A 20,664-nucleotide genomic window follows, 5' to 3' on the forward strand; every position below is an offset into this window, starting at 1 on the left:
CCCAGACTGGTTTGGGGTGCAAGGGACCTTAAAGCTCATCCAGTTCCAACCCCTGCTACAAGCAGGGACACCTTCCACTAGAGCAGAGTGCTCCAAGCCCCTGTGTCCAACCTGGCCTTGAACACTGTCAGGGATGGGGCAGCCACAGCTTCTCTGGGCACCCTGTGCCAGTGCCTCAGCACCCTCACAGGGAAGATCTTCTGCCTAAGAGCTCATCTCAGTCTCCCCTGTTCTGGTAGGTTAAAGCCATTCCCCTTGTCCTGTCTCTACAGGCCCTAATGAAGAGTCCCTCCCCAGCATCCCTATAGGCCCCCTTCAGATACTGGAAGGCTGCTATGAGGTCTCCATGCAGCTTCTCTTCTGTGTTTTCCTCGTATGCTCAAATAACTTGCATTGTGTTTGCTCAGCAGAAAACCGTTCAGTTTGGATGTTGCATGGACAAAACTTTGTCTAGTGTGTGTTGCTCTAAGAAAACGATCCAAAATGTAAGCCTGAAACAATGAATGAATTCTGTTGGATGTTGTTCCCAGTAAGTACTCAGAAAGAAGTGTTGGTCAAAGTATTCAGAAAGGTGCATTTTCCCAATGGGAAAGAGTTTTCCAGGTTTTGTTGATGTTTGCTCCAGGCTCTAGGGGTCCTAGAAGGAGAATCCATAAGTAAAACTGAGCTTTCCTGCAGGCTGGATTATAGTTTAGGGCACTGCGTACTAATAAAGAAAGTTGCTTCTCCAGCCAGCACAGACTTACCAATAAATAAATACCTAGTGCTTTGGCTGAGTCAGGAAGGGGACCCGTCTGTGTTGTGGTGCGGATGAGGCTGGCAGGACTCAGACACAGAGACTGATCTCTTGTGGCACAGCAGGAAGCCTGGCATGTTTCTTTAGATTGTTTGGGGGGAAAAAGGGAGCACAGGCACCCGTGTGCGGTATCTCAGGACACATGGGGTCATGTTTCTTGTGGAGGTCTTGTTGGAGGGGATGAATGATGGCACCTATTATAAACCGGAGAGGGCAAGAAAACAGTAGGGTGCAGTCTCCTGCTGCCTCCTGCTTCTTTTGCAAGGAGACGGATGCAGTTTGGGTGTGCTTGGGGCTGTTGTAGTGGCTTCAGGGCCAGTGAAAGAAATGGCTCCCTAGGATGCTTGCAGCATCTTTATTGGGTTAGTGCTAAACAGAGCCTTTTCTTTCTCTATGTACAGCTCTAGTGCTGCTGTTTCCTGCTGTTTGTCAACAACCCAGCCCCTGGATTTGTGTAAACCTTCCTTTGCTGTGGTTAGTGATTGCTGTCACAGATTACTGAGGTTCTCCATGTTTAGGTTGGTTGCTGCTGCTCTTAACTTGGTGGCAGTGTGATGAAGCAAGGCCCTGATGGGTTTGGTAGTGAGTATGCACAAAACTTTTCATCTTGCCTTTGTTCTGTGATGAAGAGAAAGGGTAAAGCAACGTGAAGAGGCTACACAGTCAGGTGTGTTTGGAACTAGTGTTAGAGATGCTGCTGAGTAACTGAACCTCCCAGTGGACTGGAACAGATATTGGCTGCCGTGAGCTGCATTTGCATTTCTGTTTTTCTTGACCTACTTAATGTAAATGGACACAATAAATTATCTTCCATATGGATTCTGTGGTGCACTTCTACACAAGACTGATTTTTCTGTTTGAATCTAATGGCAACGTCTTGATTGTGAGAAAATCACAGACTTGGAGAATGGTTTGGGTTAGAAGCTCATCCAGTTCCAACCCTTGCCACGTGCAGGGACACCTTCCACCAGAGCAGGGTGCTCAGGCCCCTGTGTTCAACCTGGCCTTGAACACTGCGAGGGGTGGGGCAGCCACAGCTTCTCTGGGCACCCTGTGCCAGCGCCTCAGCACCCTCACAGGAAAAGATCTTCTGCCTAAGAGCTCATCTCTATCTCCCCTGTTCCGGCAGGTTAAAGCCATTCCCCTTGTCCTGTCCCTACAGGCCCTTGTCCAAAGTCCCTCTCCAGGTTTCCTGTAGCCCCTTTAGGCACTGGAGCTGCTCTGAGGTCTCCCCTTAAGGAGCCTTCTCTTCTCCAGGAGATGGCCTTCTAAGTTGAAATCTTATTCATGAGAATTATGAATCATTGAACATAAGCACATACTGTACAGTCTTATGAGCAGTCCACACTGGTTTTGGGTGGATTTACACAGATTACATGGTCTTGTTCACATCTGTGGCTGGATGTGGATAGCTTAGGCTGATGTTTCCTGTGTTAGTTTATGCTTTGTAAACAGAAATAGGTGGTGGTGGGACCTGCTGAGTCTGATTCTCATGTCTGGTCCATGGCACTGCAAGTGTAAAGATAGGTGGTGTTCCATTTAGGGGATGGATCAAGCCCTTCTCAGTGAAGAAAGCTTACACGCCCATGGAAAAAGAAAGCACAGTGCATTCTATTGATGGGGGGATGAACGGTATGAATCCTTCATGGGCAGTTCTGGGCTGATCTTGGTGAACTGGCTGGTGACCTGGTGGTGTGGGGCAGTTGGGAGGGTGCTGTGGGGTTTACAGTGGCCCTGGTGCAGACATACAGACCATCAGACCACAGTGTTGTGATGCCAGTTACTGGCAGTGTTAGAAGGCTCAGCTGAATCCATTTTGGCACTGAAATTGTGCTGCTTCTGGTCTTTGCTATAAAAATGCTGGTCTAAAAATAGCCTGCTGTGGAGGGATGCTGAGAGCAGGGGAGTGGGTGAAGAGCTGGTGTGTGGAACGCAGGCACAGGGAGTGGTGGCAGGGACGGTGCCACACAGTAATGCTGCTTGCACTCAGTGGGGTCAAGGCAGGCGAGTTTTGCACAAGGTAATAATTCCATTGTAAGAGGAGAAGGAAGTAAGGAAACTGAGACTTGGAGATAGACATTGAACTCTTCCATAAACCTAGGGGTGGCTGGGCTGGCCCTTTTCAAAGGGTATGTGCAATAAAAGCCCAAATAGCACTTGGGTGAGGAGTATTACACTCCAGATATGAAATCCTGTGGTGTAACAGCTAAGCCAGGCTGTCCTGGTGCAGGTCCTGTTAGAAACTGGAATTAGAGCTGCAGAGGCATCATAAAGCCATTGTGTTTCTGTTTAATAAGGTGCTTGCCTCATTTAAATGTCAGAAAACCCCAAGCAACTTGAGATGTAGCTGTCTAATGCTAGAAACAAGGGCATCTTCTTTGCATGGGGCTTATCACCCCTCCTCGGGAGAAGGATATCCAGTTATTGTATACTTCCCATTCCTAGGTCTTCCCAAGTGCCATTCTGAATGACATTCCCCACATTCTTTCCTTTGCTGGAAAGAGCTGCTCAAGCCAGGAGGCCCTGGAAACAGGGAGATAGCCTAATAAACTAATGCCTGAGCTTTCTCTTTGCTGAGGGTATCCCCAGGATGATATCCCCCAATCTGAGGAGCTCAACAGGGACATCTAATGCTTCTTGCTGCCTTTTTGTCCCAGTGAGAAAGCATCTTCGGTGTCTACATTCACAACATGTAAAGAGGAGCAAGTTAAGGCTATATTTAAATGAAAAGGGGGAAAAAAAAAAAGGAAGGCAGCATATTCTTGGCAATAATTTCCTCTTTTGCTGTAAACTGTCTGCATTCCCTGGGGGATGAGGTCTCCCTTTGTGAAAATCTGTTCTGGATTCAGTCTGTTTGACAATCTCGCTGTGTGACTCCCTTCCGTTCTGTGTTTTGGTGATGGAAATGAGCAGTGTCTGCTTCTAGGTACTGTGATTGTATTTTCTTTCTTTATCAATCCAAATAACCTCTTAAGTATACCGGGGACAGATGAGGCTTGAATTCCTCCTCTTGCAACACAAGGTGTTCTCTGTTCTACACTGTAAATATTTATCTCTTGTCAAAGCAGAGTGGTTCCTATTGGGAACTGATCTGGCATGCGACAAGGTTTTCCTTAAGGAATTTGTTTCCTTTTATTTACAGTGTTATCGTATATTTAAATTCCAGGGCCTCAGTGTATAGCTCTGAGGCTTGTTCCTAACACTGGCAACACAAATGGAAAGCAGCAGAGCCTCTGAATACAGCTAAATGAATTCTGAGCATATGCTGTAGCCAACCAACAAGTGTGGGTGTGAAATTCAAGCAAACACAAGAAAAGGTACTAATGTTTTCCTGCAGCTACAGGAGGATTCCTAAATGAGAAGAGCTTTCTGGGCAGTATAGAATGGGCTTCCAATGCAGTGCTTGGGGTGGCTGTGATGGAAAGAGCATGTCTCGGGCACAGGTGTTTCAGTACCGGGCATTTTGCAGTCGATTATTTTTTTTCCCTGCCCTTTATGGGGCTCTTCCCTCCTAGAGCAGGCCCTTGCAGACCCTTTCTATGGCTTCATGTAGCCTCCCTGCCAGCAAATATGCTTTGTCATAACCCTTCTTCGGGACCATCAGTGCTGGGAGCTTTACTGAGTGTAAATTGCTGTTGTGTTTACCACAGGTACGGAGCTTTTGGGGAGTTGGAGGGTGCTCTAAGCTCTGCAGTGTCTCTTACATTCCTGGGTAAATGATTTCTGTTGTATTATGCTGTATGTGGGAGGCTTATTCAGCCTGGAAAGGTCTGATTTGTTGGTTGTTACATCTGCCTAGCTTTAGCACACGGCTGGTTTTTGATGCTAGCAATGGATGAGTTTCTTTGAGCTCATTAGATAGCTGATTTCACCATGTACTTTGAGAGGAGAAGACGGGGGCTGTCAAGTAGGTATCCTCATTGGAGTACTGTATTTCCCCTTCTTTTAGGAAACAGGCTCCTGGAATAACTTAGTGAAGCTGAGTTCGGTCCCTGCCACAAAAGGGAAGAGCTGCTTATAAATGTGCAGAATGCATGTCTGGGGCTATATCCAAAACTGGCCTTTGTCTCTCTGATTCAGAGGTGATAGGCAGATAAAAGAAAGTGTCTCTCTGATTCAGAGGTGATAGGCAGATAAAAGGAAGTGAAAATAAAGAGAAATGCTTTCTTTGGTGCTGATGTTTCACTACAGAATCCCAGAATCCCAGCCTGGTTTGGGTTGGAAGGGACCTTAAAGCTCACCCAGTTCCAGCCCCCTGCCACGGGTAGGGTCACCTTCCACTAGAGCAGGTTGCTCCAAGCCCCTGTGTCCAACCTGGCCTTGAACACTGCCAGGGATGGGGCAGCCATATATGTATTTACATATCTATATTATATATGTATATACACATATATATGTACATATACATGTATATATACATGTATATGTACATATATGCATATAGACACATGTAAAAATATATATACATATGTATATATTTATTTCACAAATCTCTTTCATATAGATCTATATGAATCCTTTCTATATTTAATCTTTCCAGATAGATGTGTTTCTGCTTGATGTGTCTCTCAAAACTTCAAGGACAACAGATGGATGTCCCAGTATTGCCTTTCAGAAGCAGCTCTCCCGAGTTGCTGATCTGCTGTCGAGTCACGTAAACTGCAGCTCTTGCTCTGAAGTATCTGCCTTCAGGGGTGCATGGTCAATACAGCTTTTATTTCCTCCTCTCTGGCATCTTGTGGGAAATGGGCTGTTTGTGGCTTTGGGGCAGCTAGCTTTTTGGAACTGGGAGTTGATGAAACTTTGTTGGGGTCATTTGCAGCTTCAGGTAGAGTCTTTTTGATAGTACTTTTTATGGAGCTTCCAAATGAGGGTGTTAAAAGGTAAATGTCCAAAACTACTTGCAAATACTCTTATGTTCAATGTGGGGACTTGTTTTTTAATAGATACCTTGGAATCATAGAAGGCTTTTGGTTGGAAATGACCTAAGAGATGACCGAGGCCCTCAGTGCCATGGGTTAGTGGTGGCCTTGGCAGTGCTGGGCAGTGATTGGAATTGATGAACTTAAAGATCTTTATCCAACCTGGTTGGTTCTATGATTTTATGATCTAGTCTGGTGTTTCCTTGAAGGAGAATTAAAGCTGGCTCTGTCAGAGTCTGTGTCTTGCTTTAACACAGTGAAGTTCAGCAGAACTGAAGGTGCTTTTGGATGTTCCTAGAAGTGGCTGCTGATGTACATATTTACTGGTACATTTTCAGTGCCTTCTGTGCATCTGGATGTGGCAGCAGCCTCTGTTCCTTTCCATTTCAGTTTATCTCCCCATTCCAGCTTAGGAACAGATCCTGACAGCCTGCTTTCCCCTGCCCCAGCGTGTGGAGTGCTTTGCATGCAGAGTGATCTGAGGGAGCAGGGAGGCACGTTGGATTTGCAGTGCTGTGTGCTCTTGATTGAACGGCTTAAATGCAGAGGAGTTGTTTGGATGACCCAGCAGTGTGTTTTTGCAGCACAGGAAGACATAGGATGCCCAGAGAAGCTGTGGCTGCCCCATCCCTGGCAGTGTTCAAGGCCAGGGGCTTGGAGCAATCTGCTCTAGTGGAAGGTGACCCTGCCCATGGCAGGGGTTGCAACTGAATGATCTTAAGTCCCTTCCAACCCAAACCATTCTACGAATCTATTCCTGTTCATGTATTTTAGAGTAGCAGCTCTGTAGCAGGTGATGAAGTGAAGAGACATTCTGCCCAGCAGAGCTGTGGTGGCTAATGGCAGCTCAGAGAATTATTGAGGATGAAGAAGACCATGAAGACCATTGAGTCCAACCATTCCCCAGCACTGCCAAGGCCACCACTAAACCATGTCCCCGAGCACCACATCTACACAGGGACAGTGACTCCAGCCTTCCCCTGGGCACCCTGTTCCAATGCCTGAGCACCCTTTGGGGACAGAATTGTTCCTCAGCTCCATCTAAACCTGCCCTGGTGCAACTTGAGGCCATTTCCTCTTGTTATCTTGGAAGCAGAGTAATTCTTCCTGGTGTATCAGTTGAAGCTGTTGGTGTGAAGCTTTCGGGAGGATATTTAGGAGCATGCAAAAGTGCAAAATCCCCTAATCCAGCCTAGGGAATAACAGATCCTGAAGTTCAGGCTATGGTGTTTGGAAAATTGATGGAGAAAGCTAAAGGGGGTCAAACCCTGGTTTAACTTACTTGGCTTGATTCCTAACCTGAAAGAGGGATGTCTTAGAGGGAAGAATAGCGTGTTTATGCTGTTTAGTGTGTAAAGCCATAAACAGGGGTATAAATTTTACTCTAGATCATAGAAAACTAACACAGTAGAATCCTTGCACATGTGAACTTGGGCTCTAAGGCTTCCTTGAGCATGCTAACTTGAAGCCTCTTCAACTAGCGACTGACAGTGCTTTAAAACCTACCTTCAAGCCCCCTATATGACTGATACTGTATCAGTCCTTGAAATACAGCCCAGTTTTTGTGGCTTTACCATCCAGTTGTCTTCTTTCAAGGACCAGTTCCAATTTGTCTTGCTGTGTTCGTGTTGTGCAAGCAGAAAAATAGGATCTATAAATCCTCATGTAAACGGAGCTCTTTACTGCGAGTTCAATTACAGCCCTGGTGTTGGAGCAACACCTGGGAAGTGAAGTCCCAAAGTTGGGTGGCTTCTGTCTCTCTATAGACAGAAGAGCTTCTTCAGAGGTTTTTGTCCTGTTTGCTTTGATGGTGCTATACCCTGAGCCCAAAGCCCCTCAAGTACATGTAGTTCCACTTGTTCCTGCCTTGCTTTTCTTGCTTGTCAGCTGCAAGCTTGAAATATTGACTGAAGAGTCTGGTTGTTATCAAAGGCTGCTGTTGCTCATTAAAAATGGAACCCTGCTTAGGGGGGGTACAACACAGGAATTGACATCGTCCTGCTGATGGAGTTGATTTTCTGTTCTAGCCATGTATGTGGCTCGAGAGTGGGACTTCTGAGTTAAACATGGAGCAAGCGGCATTCCCCCTTGTCGTATTGCTCCATGCCCTTGTCAAAAGCTCCTTTCCAGCTTTCTTGTTCATTTAAAGGTTTTTTGATGTCAAAAAGAACTGTTGACTTAGCTGCTGGTGTTCCGTGTTATCTGTGTTTCGGTGTTTGACTGCCAGCTCTGTCATGCTCTTACAGGTGTATGTCAACATCACTTTTCATATGCTGATGAGGAGAGGAGGAAAGGTTTTGCCAACAAATAACACAAAGAAGTTTATATTGCACTTTACCTTTAAAGCTGTATTTTTATTTTCCTGTTCACTGCTGTATCCTCTGTGCTTATATGTGAAATCTGTGCTTAGGTGATGCCCTCATTAAGATCCTTTGAGTAAGAAGATACGCAAATACATAATGCACTGCATGTACACTGGGTAGAGATTAGGCTTTAGCAGAAGCCCTTCCCTGTGAGGGTGCTGAGGCGCTGGCACAGGGTGCCCAGAGAAGCTGTGGCTGCCCCATCCCTGGCAGTGTTCAAGGCCAGGTTGGACACAGGGGCTTGGAGCAACCTGCTCTAGTGGAAGGTGTCCCTGCCCATGGCAGGGGTTGGAACTGGATGAGCTTTAAGGTCCCTTCCAACACAAACCATTCCATGATTGATATGATTGTATGATTTTTATTGGCTGTAGGAAAACAGACGCACGTTAAAAGAAGAGATGGAAGAGTGACACCACAAGTTCATGAGGACTGTGGTCTGGATTGCTGTGTTGCTGCGGAAACAAGAGTGTTTTGGTAACAGTATTAGCATTCAGTGCAAGGCAGAAGCAGTCAAACCTGCCAACATGTAAACTGCAGCTCCTGTGATGCTCTGTTTTGTGGGTGAGGGTGTGCTGTTGTCTCATGAGCTGGGCTGTCACCCTGGAGGCCTGCATGCTTTCCTGCAATGGATAGTTGCACTCACAGCCCTGTTTCTCTAGGGCAGGCTTATGGGAGCTGGAGTTTGGGAGTGAAAGAGGATGTGTGTATGAATGGTGGTAGCAATTCCTGCCAGTGGCCTAGTAAGGCTGCATTAATAGGTGTTCTTTGCAGGGGGTATGTGATGTCTAGGTGCAGTAAATGGCATTGGTGTTGTCCTCAAACAAAAGAGCTTTCTGGGGCTTAACAGTGAGTGTTTAAGCCACTTAACTAAGGCATGGAGAAGAATAATGCAGAAGTGAGCTAAGTGGCTCCTTCCAGACTGTGGCTGGGCAGGGTTGGGTGAGCAGGCATGGATGCCTTCTTTCTGCAAGGGAGGTGAGCTCATGTGCTGCATATGGGGAGGTGGAGGTGGTGGACCAGGACTGAGATCTTCAGGGCTGAGCCAGGTAAGCCTGTGAAGCAGTCAGAGAGTCCAGGGAGAAGAATGTGTTTGAATCCTGTGTTCAGCTCTGGGACCCTCAGTACAAGAGAGACGTTGAGGTGCTGGAGCTGGTCCAGAGAAGGGCAGTGGAGCTGGTGCAGGGCCTGGAGCACAAGTGTGATGGGGAACGGCTGAGGGACCTGGGGGGTTCAGTTTGGAGAAGAGAAGGCTCAGGGGGGACCTTATCGCTCCCTACTACTGCCTGACAGGAGGTTGGAGCCAGGAGGGGCTGGGCTCTGCTCCCAAGGAACAAGGGATGGGACAAGAGGAAACAGCCTCAAGCTGCACCAGGGCAGGTTTAGATGGAGCTGAGGAACAATTCCTTCCCCACAGGGTGCTCAGGCATTGGAACAGGCTGCTCAGGGCAGGGCTGGAGTCACCGTCCCTGCAAGTGCTCACACACCGTGGAGACGAGGCCTCAGTGCCATGGGTTAGTGGTGGCCTTGGCAGTGCTGGGGAACGGTTGGACTGGGTGAGCTTAAAGGGCTTTTCCATAGGTTGATCCTATGATTCTAAGCTTGCGTCGTGCAACTGGTGTCAGTTTGTGCTGTCAGTGTGACACCAGTTGTTGGTGTTCTTTCTGTGCCAGGAGCACTGGGGTACCCCCATTGCAGAATACACCCCACAACCCCTTGTAATACCCCTGTTCTTGTATCACCTATTTTCCAGGGAGCACCAGAGGGCTAATCGGCCACTTGAAAATGATGCAACAACTTGTTTGTTGGAGACCTTGAGGCATGTTTCTTTCCAAGAGCATGACAAAGGTCAGTGCTTAAAAAGCACAGTGGTGCTGGTAGATGGGAACAGGCTGGTTCTCATCCGGGCACTGAACACCAGGGTAGCTGAGAACATGGAGAATGCAAGTTTCTGGTCCAAACTAGCCCTGCAGTGAAGTCAGTTCCAAAAGAGACTTGGGGAAATGTTTTACTTGACAAAAGAATGATGTGACAGGGTTCTTTAGACTTAATTATTTTTTGTGGTAATCAGATAGCATTCAATTAAATAACAGGGGAAAAAAAAAAAGAAGAACTGGCCTAACCTTAAACAATGTTTGTTCTTGAAAGAAAAAGTCAATATTCTTTTTGCAAGTTAATGAAATAACTCGCAGTGATTGATGACACATGTACTCAGCTATTTTGTGCTGCTAGAGCAGATGGGTTGGGCACAGTGAGTGACCAGGAATTGTGATTCTTTGTCAGAAGGAACAAGAAGTTCAGATGTGGGTTGTAGCAGCTGAAGTACAGTTGGGGCTGTTCAGCCCGGAGAACAGAAGCTGCGTGGAGCCCTCAGGGCAGCTTCCAGTGTCTGAAGGGGGCTGCAAGGATGCAGAGAGGGACTCTTCATCAGGGACTGTGGTAATAGGACCAGCAGTGATGGGTTCAAACTGAAACAGGGGAAGTTCAGGTTGGAGATAAGGCAGAAGCTCTTCCCTGTGAGGGTGCTGAGGCGCTGGCACAGGGTGCCCAGAGAAGCTGTGGCTGCCCCATCCCTGGCAGTATTGAAGGCCAGGTTGGACACAGGGGCTTGGAGCAACCTGCTCTAGTGGAAGGTGTCCCTGCCCGTGGCAGGGAGTTGGAGCTGGATGAGCTTTAAGGTCCCTTCCAACCCAAACCAGTCTATGTTTTTGTCCCTAGTTTTCCCTACCTATGTATGAGGATTTGAAAACACCCCAGGTAAAGAATGGTGAATTGTGTATTTTTAGCAGTTGTGAAAGCAGAGCTAGAGTGAAAATGTGGTTGGCAAGTTTGGTGTTCAGTTGTTGCCTGAAACTAATTACATAGGTGTTGGGGTTTTTGTCTATGTCAAGCTGTTTTAAAAGGAAAAAAGGATTGTGTGTGTGCACAGGCAGCCGGAGGAAATAAGGCCTGTTTTGAAACCTGCATTTTTCATACAATCCCACTGGTTTGTGTTGGAAGGGACCTTAAAGCTCATCCAGTTCCAACCCCCTGCCATGGGCAGGGACACCTTCCACTAGAGCAGGTTGCTCCAAGCCCCATTCAGCCTTGCCTTGAGCATTGCCAGGGATGGGGCAGCCACAGCTTCTCTGGGCACGCTGTTCCATGTGACTGCCCTGCACGAATTTAGGGGGATCTTAATACGTAGTGGAAGTTGTGTTTGGATCACAGGCACCCAAAAGGAAGCTTGAGGTGCTGCTGAGTTTGCAATGGGAACGTTCAGTTGGTGTGAGTGTGCTGCAGCCTGCTGGGTCACGCATGCTCTTCCTGGCACTGAAATGTCGTTAGGGGTTTGATTAACAAGAATTGACCATTTTTGTTCAATTTTCAGTTAAATATTTAAGTTTTTGGGTTTGTTTTTTTTTTTTTTTGTGCTTTGAATTCTTGTAGCTGTGATCTGCAGGGAAGGGATGAAGAAATGAGGAGGAGGTGGTCCATAAACTCCCTGTATTCTTCTACCTTTGGTCTAGCACGGCTTTCAGCTATCTGATTTGAACTCCTTCCCATGCAGAAATACTAGGATGGAGGCAAAACATGGGATGAGGGGAGAAGAGGGCTTCAGGAAAAGCCAAGATAGTGGAGTTTTGTCGATAACTGCCCAATTTGTTCCATCTCCTCCAAGGCTTTGGAAGCAGCTGGAGCGGGCTCCTGAGGCAGGCTTCTCTCCTTTCTGCCTCCCACGTGGATCCATCTGTGAGACTGCTTGTTCTTGCTGCTCTTGCTGAGAAACTGGATTAAGCTCAGAAGCATCCTGCTCCTTCAGACCCTCTGCCAGAGCCTTGCTAGTTAAGGAGGGCTCTGGAATCCTGCATATTCCCAGGTTTTTACACACAGGCAGTTGCATTTCTCAATCTGCAGCTATTCCATGAGCCCTGCTCCCACTTGACTCTAAACCCAGTTTTCCAAGCTGTTGCCCACTCTATCAAGTGGAGCTCCCACGGAGTGAACATGAGGTGGTATTTCCAGATTTGCTCATGTTCCTAAAGGTGATCTTGTGTTCAGAGTTTTGGATCATGCATTGGAGGCTTTAGGTCCACTTGTCATCCACTTGGTTGTTCCCAAAGCCTTGGTTTTTTGCTTTCATGTGGATTTGGGATGCCTTCAATGCTGCTTTAACAGCAGTGCGTATCAAGGTCTAAAAACAAGGGGGATACCAGTAGATTCCCTTTTCATCTGTCCAGCTATTAATGTCACATATGGGGAAGTAGAAATGATGTTAATACTTTGTGTACTTCTGGCAATGAAGGGCTTCAAAAACTGCATAGTATCCACCAGAAGATCTTAATGTCATTCTTTTTAGGACATGGAGGCACCTTCAGCTTTCAAAGTAGCTGTAACTGTTGGTCGTGGTGGTCTGTAGATGGTAGGAGGGATTGGATGCAGAGATGTAGAAAGTCTAGTTATAGAATCCCAGACTGGTTTGTATTGGAAGGGATCTTAAAGCTCATCCAGCTCCAACCCCCTGCCTCAGGCAGGGACACCTTCCGCTAGAGCAGGTTGTGCCAAGCTCTGTCCAGCCTGGGCTTGAACACTTCCAAGTAGAGTCATAGGATCAACTAGGCTGGGAAAGACCTGTAAGATCATCAAGTCCAGTGAGGAAAACAGACTTCTGCTAAGGGCAAGCTCTAATGGTGGCATTATGTTTTAGTTTAGCATTGAAATGGATGAAGAAGTCTTCACCTGTACTCAGATATCAATGTTCCTACTGAAATACCAGTTTGGGTTAGTTTCTCATCATGTGGATTGATACCACTAAGGTGGAAGGACTGCCATCAGAGATCAGTTGGAGCTGGTGACTCCACCTCAAAACCAAACTAAAGCATGGGAAAGGCAGCCTTACTTAAGGGGTCTGTGTGCTCTGCCCATCATAGTGGGGTATTTCTCGACAGCAAGAACCAAAAGGAGCTGAAAGTCTATAAAGCAATTTTTCTTCACTGTTTTTATGAAGAATTTGTGCTACACATGGTGACTTCTACCCTTGAATAGCTGTGGGTTAGTTTTGTGTTAATTAGGTGGCTCACAGTTAGTTACTAGTGTTGTGCCACTTGTATCTGGTGTTCAGTTCATTCTCATCTCTGCTGGTGTCTTCAGTGCATGTATAGCACTGCTTAACAAGCCACTGCCTAAAATAAAGCAGGATTGCTCCAACAGCAACTACCCGGAACTGCCTAGCAATGTATTATAGTCTTCCCTGAAGGAACTGTGTAAATACACAGTAAGTATTGGTTATTCTTGAAGTCTTAATGCACATAGACTGTAATTTAACACTTAGGATGACTGTGGTTAGAGAGAGAATCTCTTTCTGAACATTATAACATGCAAAACCTGTCACAAAGTTAAAATGTTTAGTGTGAGCATATAAGCAGTAAATGCTCACAGCGTGTATCTGGAAGTGGAATTGAAGAGAGAGGCAGAGACACACTATTTGTTCTGCTCTTGGCTGCCATGTGAGAATAGCACTTGTAATGGTTGGCATTGAAATGTCAGCATTTGCTAAACAAATGCACTGTGTTTTAATTCCTTCAAGTACTGGGTAATGATTCTGTGTTTCTTAGGTGGTACATTTGAATCATTGTGTGGAGCTCTGGCTCCTAAAGGTAGGAACCTTTGGCTGTGCTACTGCAAGATAAGAGCATGGAGAAAACAAGTAGCAAAGATGGGATGTTCCAGTAATAAGAGCTAGACTGGTCAGTCTGGATCTGTGCAAACTGTGTGAGAAGCTGTTTGTAACAGCGGTTAGGTTGGGGTTTCTGCTTAATTATTAGTTACACCCTTCTAACTGTAACGAAGGCTTCAGCTACTCCAGCTCAGTCTGCTCCCTGTTCTTCTGTGTGGGTGCCTGAGTGCTGTGTAGGTACTTCCAGTTGTGAGTGTTTTAATGAACGCAGCTGTAATTACCGCTTGTGTGGAGCTGAGTTTGCTGTGAGATTTCAGTGCAAGGGTAGAAAGTTGTAAGGAGTAAACTGCTGTGCAAAAGGTGGGACTGTCACATCCCAGAACTGAATGGATTTGGTGACTGTAGAGTGGGGTTGTAGGTGTTTTCTCTTTAAAGGTACTTCAATTGCCACGTTCTCCAGCGGCATCCAAGGTGTACCTTGGGAGGTGTTTCACAACAGGACATGCACATGGTGGCAGCCCTCCAAAACGCTCTTCTGCCAGCCAGTGACTTGTAAAGAAGCACTTGGTGGTTGTCCCCTTTCCTATGGAGTCTGTCCATTTGCTTTTGGAATTCAGGCACTCTTGTGTTTCATAGTGCAGCTAAGAAGGAGTATGGGATGCTCTCTGCTTTAGCTTTCCACACAAAGTATTTTTTCTGATCTCTTTATTTCCTTCATTTCCACCCAAACTCTCTCCCAGAAAAAGTGGGAAAAACTTCTTGCTCTGAGAGAAATGGATGGAAAACAAAGAGACTGGTGACTTCTCTGCCATGATTCTGCATCACTCTAATATCTTTAAGTCATCTCATGATCTGCTTCACCTGCATGAGGAATTTGTACCGGAGACAGAAATGCTACCTACAGAGACCTACAACTCTTTGAGAGGATGATGATGGTTGGGGCTTCCAAATGTGTTTTCTGGGAGAGGTCTGGTTTGAGAATCACTGCAGGAAAACCGATGGGCAGCGCTCATGGAACTTGGTCTCCAAGGACAGTCAGTGAAGCTGTTTTCTGCTTGAGAAGCAGAAGCTGAAGTGATGTCAAAGGGTTGTGTCGGGTCCTCAGGACTGCTGCTACTGGTCTTGTCAGCTTGCAAAGCAGTGGCCCTGGAGACATGGTCCCTAGAGAGAAGAACCAGCCCTGGAGACTGTTTCACACTGCCTCTGCACTAAATAAAGATGCAGGAAATCATTTTGTGGTCACAGTACATTATTATTGCTTTCAAATAGCTATATGCCTTTCCCTTGTCTCCTCCTCCTTTCATATATAGATCCTGTATTGGCAGGGTTTCATAAACAATCACTGCAGAGCAAAAGCAGTTTTTGTCTTGTTCCTCTGCGTAAACTTTGGGGTCTCTTGTCAAAGAAGATTTAACCACCAACTCTCCATAGGTGTGAGTCTGTGCAAAGCATGGACATGCTGCAGCATCAGGTTGTTCACCGGCTGCATGGTAGGAAGCCAAGCAAGCACCAGGATGGTGTCATCATCTTACATGGAGCATGTGGGATTAAGCTTAATACTGGTTGTGCCTGTTAATACAGGAAGGGGCCTAATACCTTGGTTGATTTTCTTTGTTGAGGGGGGTGTGTGATGGAAATCATCTTGTTATAAGAATTTAATCTGCAGTGTCAGGCAGCAGGATCATACAATCCCAGCCTGGTTTGGGTTAGAAGGGACCTCAAAGCCCCTCTCCAGGTTTCTTGCAGCCCCTTTAGGCACTGGAGCTGCTCTAAGGTCTCCCCTTAAGGAGCCTTCTCTTCTCCAGGCTGAACCAGCCCAGCTCTCTCAGCCTGGCTCCAGAGCAGAGCTGCTCCAGCCATCGCAGCATCTTCATGGCCTCCTCTGGCCTCTCTCCAACAGCTTCACGTCCCTCTTGTGCTGTTGCTCCAGAGTTATCTTCTGTGATAATGCTTTTGGATGATGGGTCTTTCCATGGCTTTTAGAGATCAATCGCCAGGATACTGTAGTGCTGCTACAGAAGTGCCAGGATGCAGAAGTCACTCTCCCAGCATCCTTTCTCCTGCTGTCTTCACAAGAGTTGCCCTCCTTGTCCTGCTGAAAGGCAGTGTCTTTTAATACTCAGGGGTCTGAAATGCAGCACAGCTTTCTCTGGACATAGAAATAACCTTCAAAGCAGAGTGATGAGTGTAGTAGGTGTATGACTTACACCATGTTTTGATGCGTTGAATCAGAGAGGTGTTAGGTTTGTTTAACTGAGGGTTTCGAGTGATCTTGTCAGCTGGCTGTAGTGTTGCCGTCCGGGGGTGGTGGTGGCATGCCCTGAGAGGGCCTGCAGATGAAGCAAGCTCATTGATGGTATCCTGAAGCAACCAGCCTGACTTTCCTTAAAACAATCTTGCAAGTTCACCCCTAGGCCAAGATTTTTATCTTGGTTGAAGTACCGCAGCAATTTAAGCTCTGGAAACTAGAGCTTTGTAAAGAGGGCTCGCCCAGAACTTTAATGACTGGGTACTGCACATCTGTACTTGGGACTTGGAGAAAGGCACATCTGGAATAGGCTGGGGAGGGGAAGGTGAGCATTCATCCTGTCCGAACATTTGTGTGGCAGAACTGGAATGTTTCTGTTCCTTGTTACTAAGGCTTACAGTAGCTGAGAAATGTATGGAACCAGACTTGGAAAATTGCTGGATTGCTTGTATTTCCTAGTTCACATGCAATTCTGTCTCTTAATGTCTGGCAGGATGCCTAGTGGGGAAAAAGTGGCCTTGGAAAGTGAAAGGAACAGTGCAGAACTGAGTTGTGGAGTGGTTTTGGGGGGCAGGCCTGGTCATGCAGTTGAAAAGGACAAAGGTAGGGACCTCTACAAGGGCCTGTAGGGACAGGACAAGGGGAATGGCTTTAACCTGCCAGAACAGGGGAGACTGAGATGAGCTCTTAGGCAGAAGATCTTCCCTGTGAGGGTGCTGAGGCGCTGGCACAGGGTGCCCAGAGAAGCTATGGCTGCCCCATCCCTGGCAGTGTTCAAGGCCAGGTTGGACACAGGGGCTTGGAGCAACCTGATCTAGTGGAAGGTGCTTCTGTTCTAGATTTTTTCCAGCAGGAACCAGACTCAGAAAGGAATAAGCTTGATCGTACCAGTCCTGTTTGCTGCGCCTGATTAAATAAGTGTGTGTTTCAGACTCTTGCTTGTTTTAGCCTACTGTCGTACTCGCCCTTTCTGCCCCATAGTCTGAAATGTGCCATCCCCACAGGCTTGTGCACGGATGCTCTTGAGCTGTACGTAGGGAAGACCTTCAGGTGAAGTGCCAAAGCTGGAATGGTCAGTGTGCCACTGCTTGTTGGCTGCCAAGACAATTCCCTAAGCCAGTGGACAAGCATGGGACTCGCTTGGAGACAGCAGGGAGGCTCCGTGCACCACTCCTATGCCTCCCGTCCCACTCCCCATAGGAAAGGAAGGACCTGTCTGGCCAAAACTGATTCTGAAGTTACTCATAAGAGGCTTTTGCTGCTGTAAACAAGCACGTCTCATCCCATCACGTACAGTGTGTATCTGGTTAGTAGTGGGCAGGCTGCCCAAGCAGCTCATCATGGCCATGATTCGGTCCTTGCCCATGCCCGAGGAGCTCGTGTGCCACCAGATGATGCTGCTCCCACAGCTCTGTGTGCGGCAGTTGCCCTTGTCCTGGAAAGCGATGGGGTACAAGTAGAACAATCTCTGTTCAGTGTTTTATTGTTTAATGAGGGAATTTCCTTGGAAAACCCTATAGTACTCCAAATATACCAGGCATAGGGGTAACCAGTGTTTTGTTGCTCCTCATTTGAGAAGTGGTTTCGTGAGGTAGTGGCAAAATGACAGATTTACATAAGAATTGTGGCAGACTGGGGCCTGACAACAACTTCTGACCACTTGGGAAATGTCTCATTAAACTGCATTTACACCAGTGCAAGTGGTGGCTGAATATTAGAATTTGGTGGTGACATGAGTTGGGAAACGACTGTTGTCATTATCCTGGGAGGTGTGGTTTCCTTATCATGGAATCCGAGCCTGGCTTGGGTTGGAAGGAACCTTAAAGTTCATCCAGTTCCAACCCCTGCCACAGGCAGGGACACCTTCCACTAGAGCAGGTTGCTCCAAGCCCCTGTGTCCAACCTGGCCTTGAACACTGCCAGGGATGGGGCAGCCACAGCTTCTCTGGGCACCCTGTGCCAGCACCTCAGCACACTCACAGGGAAGAACTTCTGCCTAATGTCTAATCTAAATCTACCTTTTGAGCAATCTGGTCTAGAGGAGGCTTTCCCTGCTTATGGCAAGGGGTTGGTCCCATCCAACCATAACCATTCTATGATTCTGTAAGTGACAGTGGGTGGTAGTTAAAGACTTTGACCTGGTTTTGCTGCCTTATTGGAAAGGAACGTGAATATCTGAGCATGGTAAGAGCTCTTCCAAGAATAGATGGTACAGATAGGTTGTGGACAGATGCTCATTGTGCAAGCAGCCGTAGTAGTTACTATCATCATCATCATCATCATCCCCCGCCCAAGCCATCTTGCTGCCTTTTTTGCTGGAGGTCACCACACCCTTAGATCTGCTGGTGGAGCAGTTTGGGGTGAGTGCTCCCCATTCTGCTTTGAGCAGAGTCAGCGGGATTCATTGAGATGGGGTGACTGGTCCGCTTCTGCCAGCAGGCTGACTTCATGTGTGAAGTGAGTTAGGGAGTGCTCGTTCTAAACTGGTCTTGTTCTCCAAGCTGGGAGGGCAGAAATACCTTGTCACGGCAGTGAGGAACCCCAGGTACCGGCTGTGTGTCAACACGTCATCCTTGGTGTCCAGGAGAGGTTATCTGTTGGGAGTCTGGGGAAGAGAAGGCTCCTTAAGGGGAGACCTTAGAGCAGTTCCAGTGCCTAAAGGAGCTACAGGAAACCTGGAGAGGGGCTTTGGACAAGGGCCTGTAGGGACGGGACAAGGGGAATGGCTTTAACCTGCCAGAACAGGGGAGATTGAGATGAGCTCTTAGGCAGAAGCTCTTCCCTGTGTGGATGAGCTTTAAGGTCCCTTCCAGCCCAAACCATTCTGTGATTCTAGGACTTTTTGGGACAAAGAAGGGAAATAACCTGTGGTTGTGAAATACTTTGGTTAAATGACACACTTTGGTTTCATAGAACCCCAGAGTGGTTTGTGTTGGAAGGGACCTTAAAGCTCATCCGGTTCCAACTCCCTGCCATGGGCAGGGACACCTTCCACTAGAGCAAGGTGCTCCAAACCCCATCCAGCTTGGCCTTGCTGCTGTTCTAGTTTCATGGAGGTGGGCAGGGGTACACTGGGTTTCTTACTCTAGTGGTCTTTTTCACCCCCTTTTCTTCTTCCCTCTAATATACAGTTTAAAACTACTAGAGAACGGTGGGTTTATTTTTTCCCTTAGGGCAATGTGAAGTTGCTTCTTAATAATCTGCTGGAGTGGGAGTAGATTTGCTTGTGTGGGATTTTTTCCTTCCTGCTCCAATCCTGCTTCTTGGCACCGAGGAGTTTTTCTTTCGACTTCTTTGGGTAACAGATGCCTGAAGTACAGTTACCACTCATACATATGGTTTGGGAAATATGGAAGCTGTTGGACTGAAGTGACTTCATATGGTGCTGTTGGAGGCTGAGAATTAACATGCAAGTTTGGGTTTTTCAGGCTCGAATGTGGAGTTGGAGTTTTATTGTTTAAGTCTTGCTTTTGAATACTGTTAAAATATTAGGCTGCAGTTTTATGGTTATTAATCAAAATTGCCTCTCTACGTGAAAATTACTCTCTGCAACCTTGAAAGCCTGAAATAGTCTCCTAGTCTGAATCTGCTGGGGATAAATACGTTGTCTAATGGGTAATTAAATGGTTGTAAGTCTTAATTCTCTAATGCAGGCATCTTTTTCTTTAATTGCAGGTTCCCATTTTGAAAGCCATTAGAAGATACTCTGCCACCCTATTGGATTACTTCTCTACAACTCAGCATGTCTCTGTGCCCTGGATTTTATAAGGTGGCCATGATTTAATCCCCACTTCCAATTTCTATGTATTGGTGAAACATTGGAGCTCTTTCGAGCTGCTGGGACTTGCGTGGAAACTGTTCCGGCTCCAGTCCCTTCTCCAAAGGACTTGACGTCACCAGCAATGAGCTCCCAAAGCCATCCAGGTAAGGGCAAACCCACTTGAAATGCAGTAACAGCAGCAAAACACCACGTGTTTGTTGCATGAAGAGACTCGTTGTTGGGTTCCAGTGATTGGTAATCCCGTCCCTCTCCTTGTGCTACTGCTTTGTGTAAAACTCTGACTTGGCCTTTCAATGGAGAATTGGAATGCTGTTAGCAGAGTGCCAAGGAAATCCTGCCTTTTTAGGGTTCTGATTGTTGCATTACATGTCACTGAACGTTGGAGGTGGTTTTGGAGATAACCAGATGTTCAGTTTGTTAAATCTATGCTGATGAGTCTTTATGGTCTGTAGTGTACCTCTAAGGAATAGTCATGGTTTTGCTGGTGTGTTTTTAGTGATATCCAAGGAAACTCTTTGACTTTTAAAGGACCTTTTAGTAGGGAAGAATAGTTTTGTTGCAACAAGAGTCAGTTGATCCATCTCAGTGTTGTCTTGGGGACCATCCCTGATGTGCCTTGTAATTTAAAGTCACGATTCATCACTACAGAACTGCAATTCTGTCTGTCAAGAGGATCTGGAAGAGCCTCAGGTACCTGCTTTCTTGCTTAAAGTTGCCTTCTATGTTAGTGTTTAGGGAGTTTGGGGTAACTTTAGGCAGAGCTTTGTGAGGTAGTGCTTTGGAAGAGGAATGTTTGCTGTGCTCTCATGTGCCTGCTTTGACTGTTGCAGTTTATGGTAGAAGAAGATGGCTGCGAGGCAGCAAAGTAATCCAACAACAGGCATGTGACAGGACCCAACTA

The 20,664-nt window shown here is 46.8% G+C and overlaps 1 protein-coding gene across 15 annotated transcripts in view; it reads left to right on the forward strand.

Annotated features, from left to right (window-relative positions):
• The window catches only part of HDAC4 (histone deacetylase 4), a 214,683-nt gene that overhangs the window by 7,163 nt on the left and 186,856 nt on the right, over window positions 1–20,664 (forward strand). For 9 of the 15 annotated variants that reach the window (XM_061460072.1, XM_061460055.1, XM_061460048.1 and 6 more), the window contains one exon: window positions 19,658–19,906. In XM_061460072.1, the coding sequence (XP_061316056.1) occupies window positions 19,885–19,906 (22 nt within the window). In that variant the 5' untranslated portion in view covers window positions 19,658–19,884. Of the gene's footprint in view, window positions 1–407; window positions 530–5,984; window positions 6,045–9,842; window positions 9,927–19,657; window positions 19,907–20,664 lie in introns of those variants that run through there. The other 6 variants (XM_061459973.1, XM_061459987.1, XM_061459977.1 and 3 more) reach the window with 4 other exon arrangements.

This window comes from Pezoporus flaviventris, unplaced genomic scaffold, assembly GCF_033815535.1.
Source record: "Pezoporus flaviventris isolate CSIRO_AGI_PZ_B2104156 unplaced genomic scaffold, CSIRO_AGI_Pfla_v1 ptg000001l, whole genome shotgun sequence".
Lineage (NCBI taxonomy): Eukaryota > Metazoa > Chordata > Aves > Psittaciformes > Psittacidae > Pezoporus > Pezoporus flaviventris.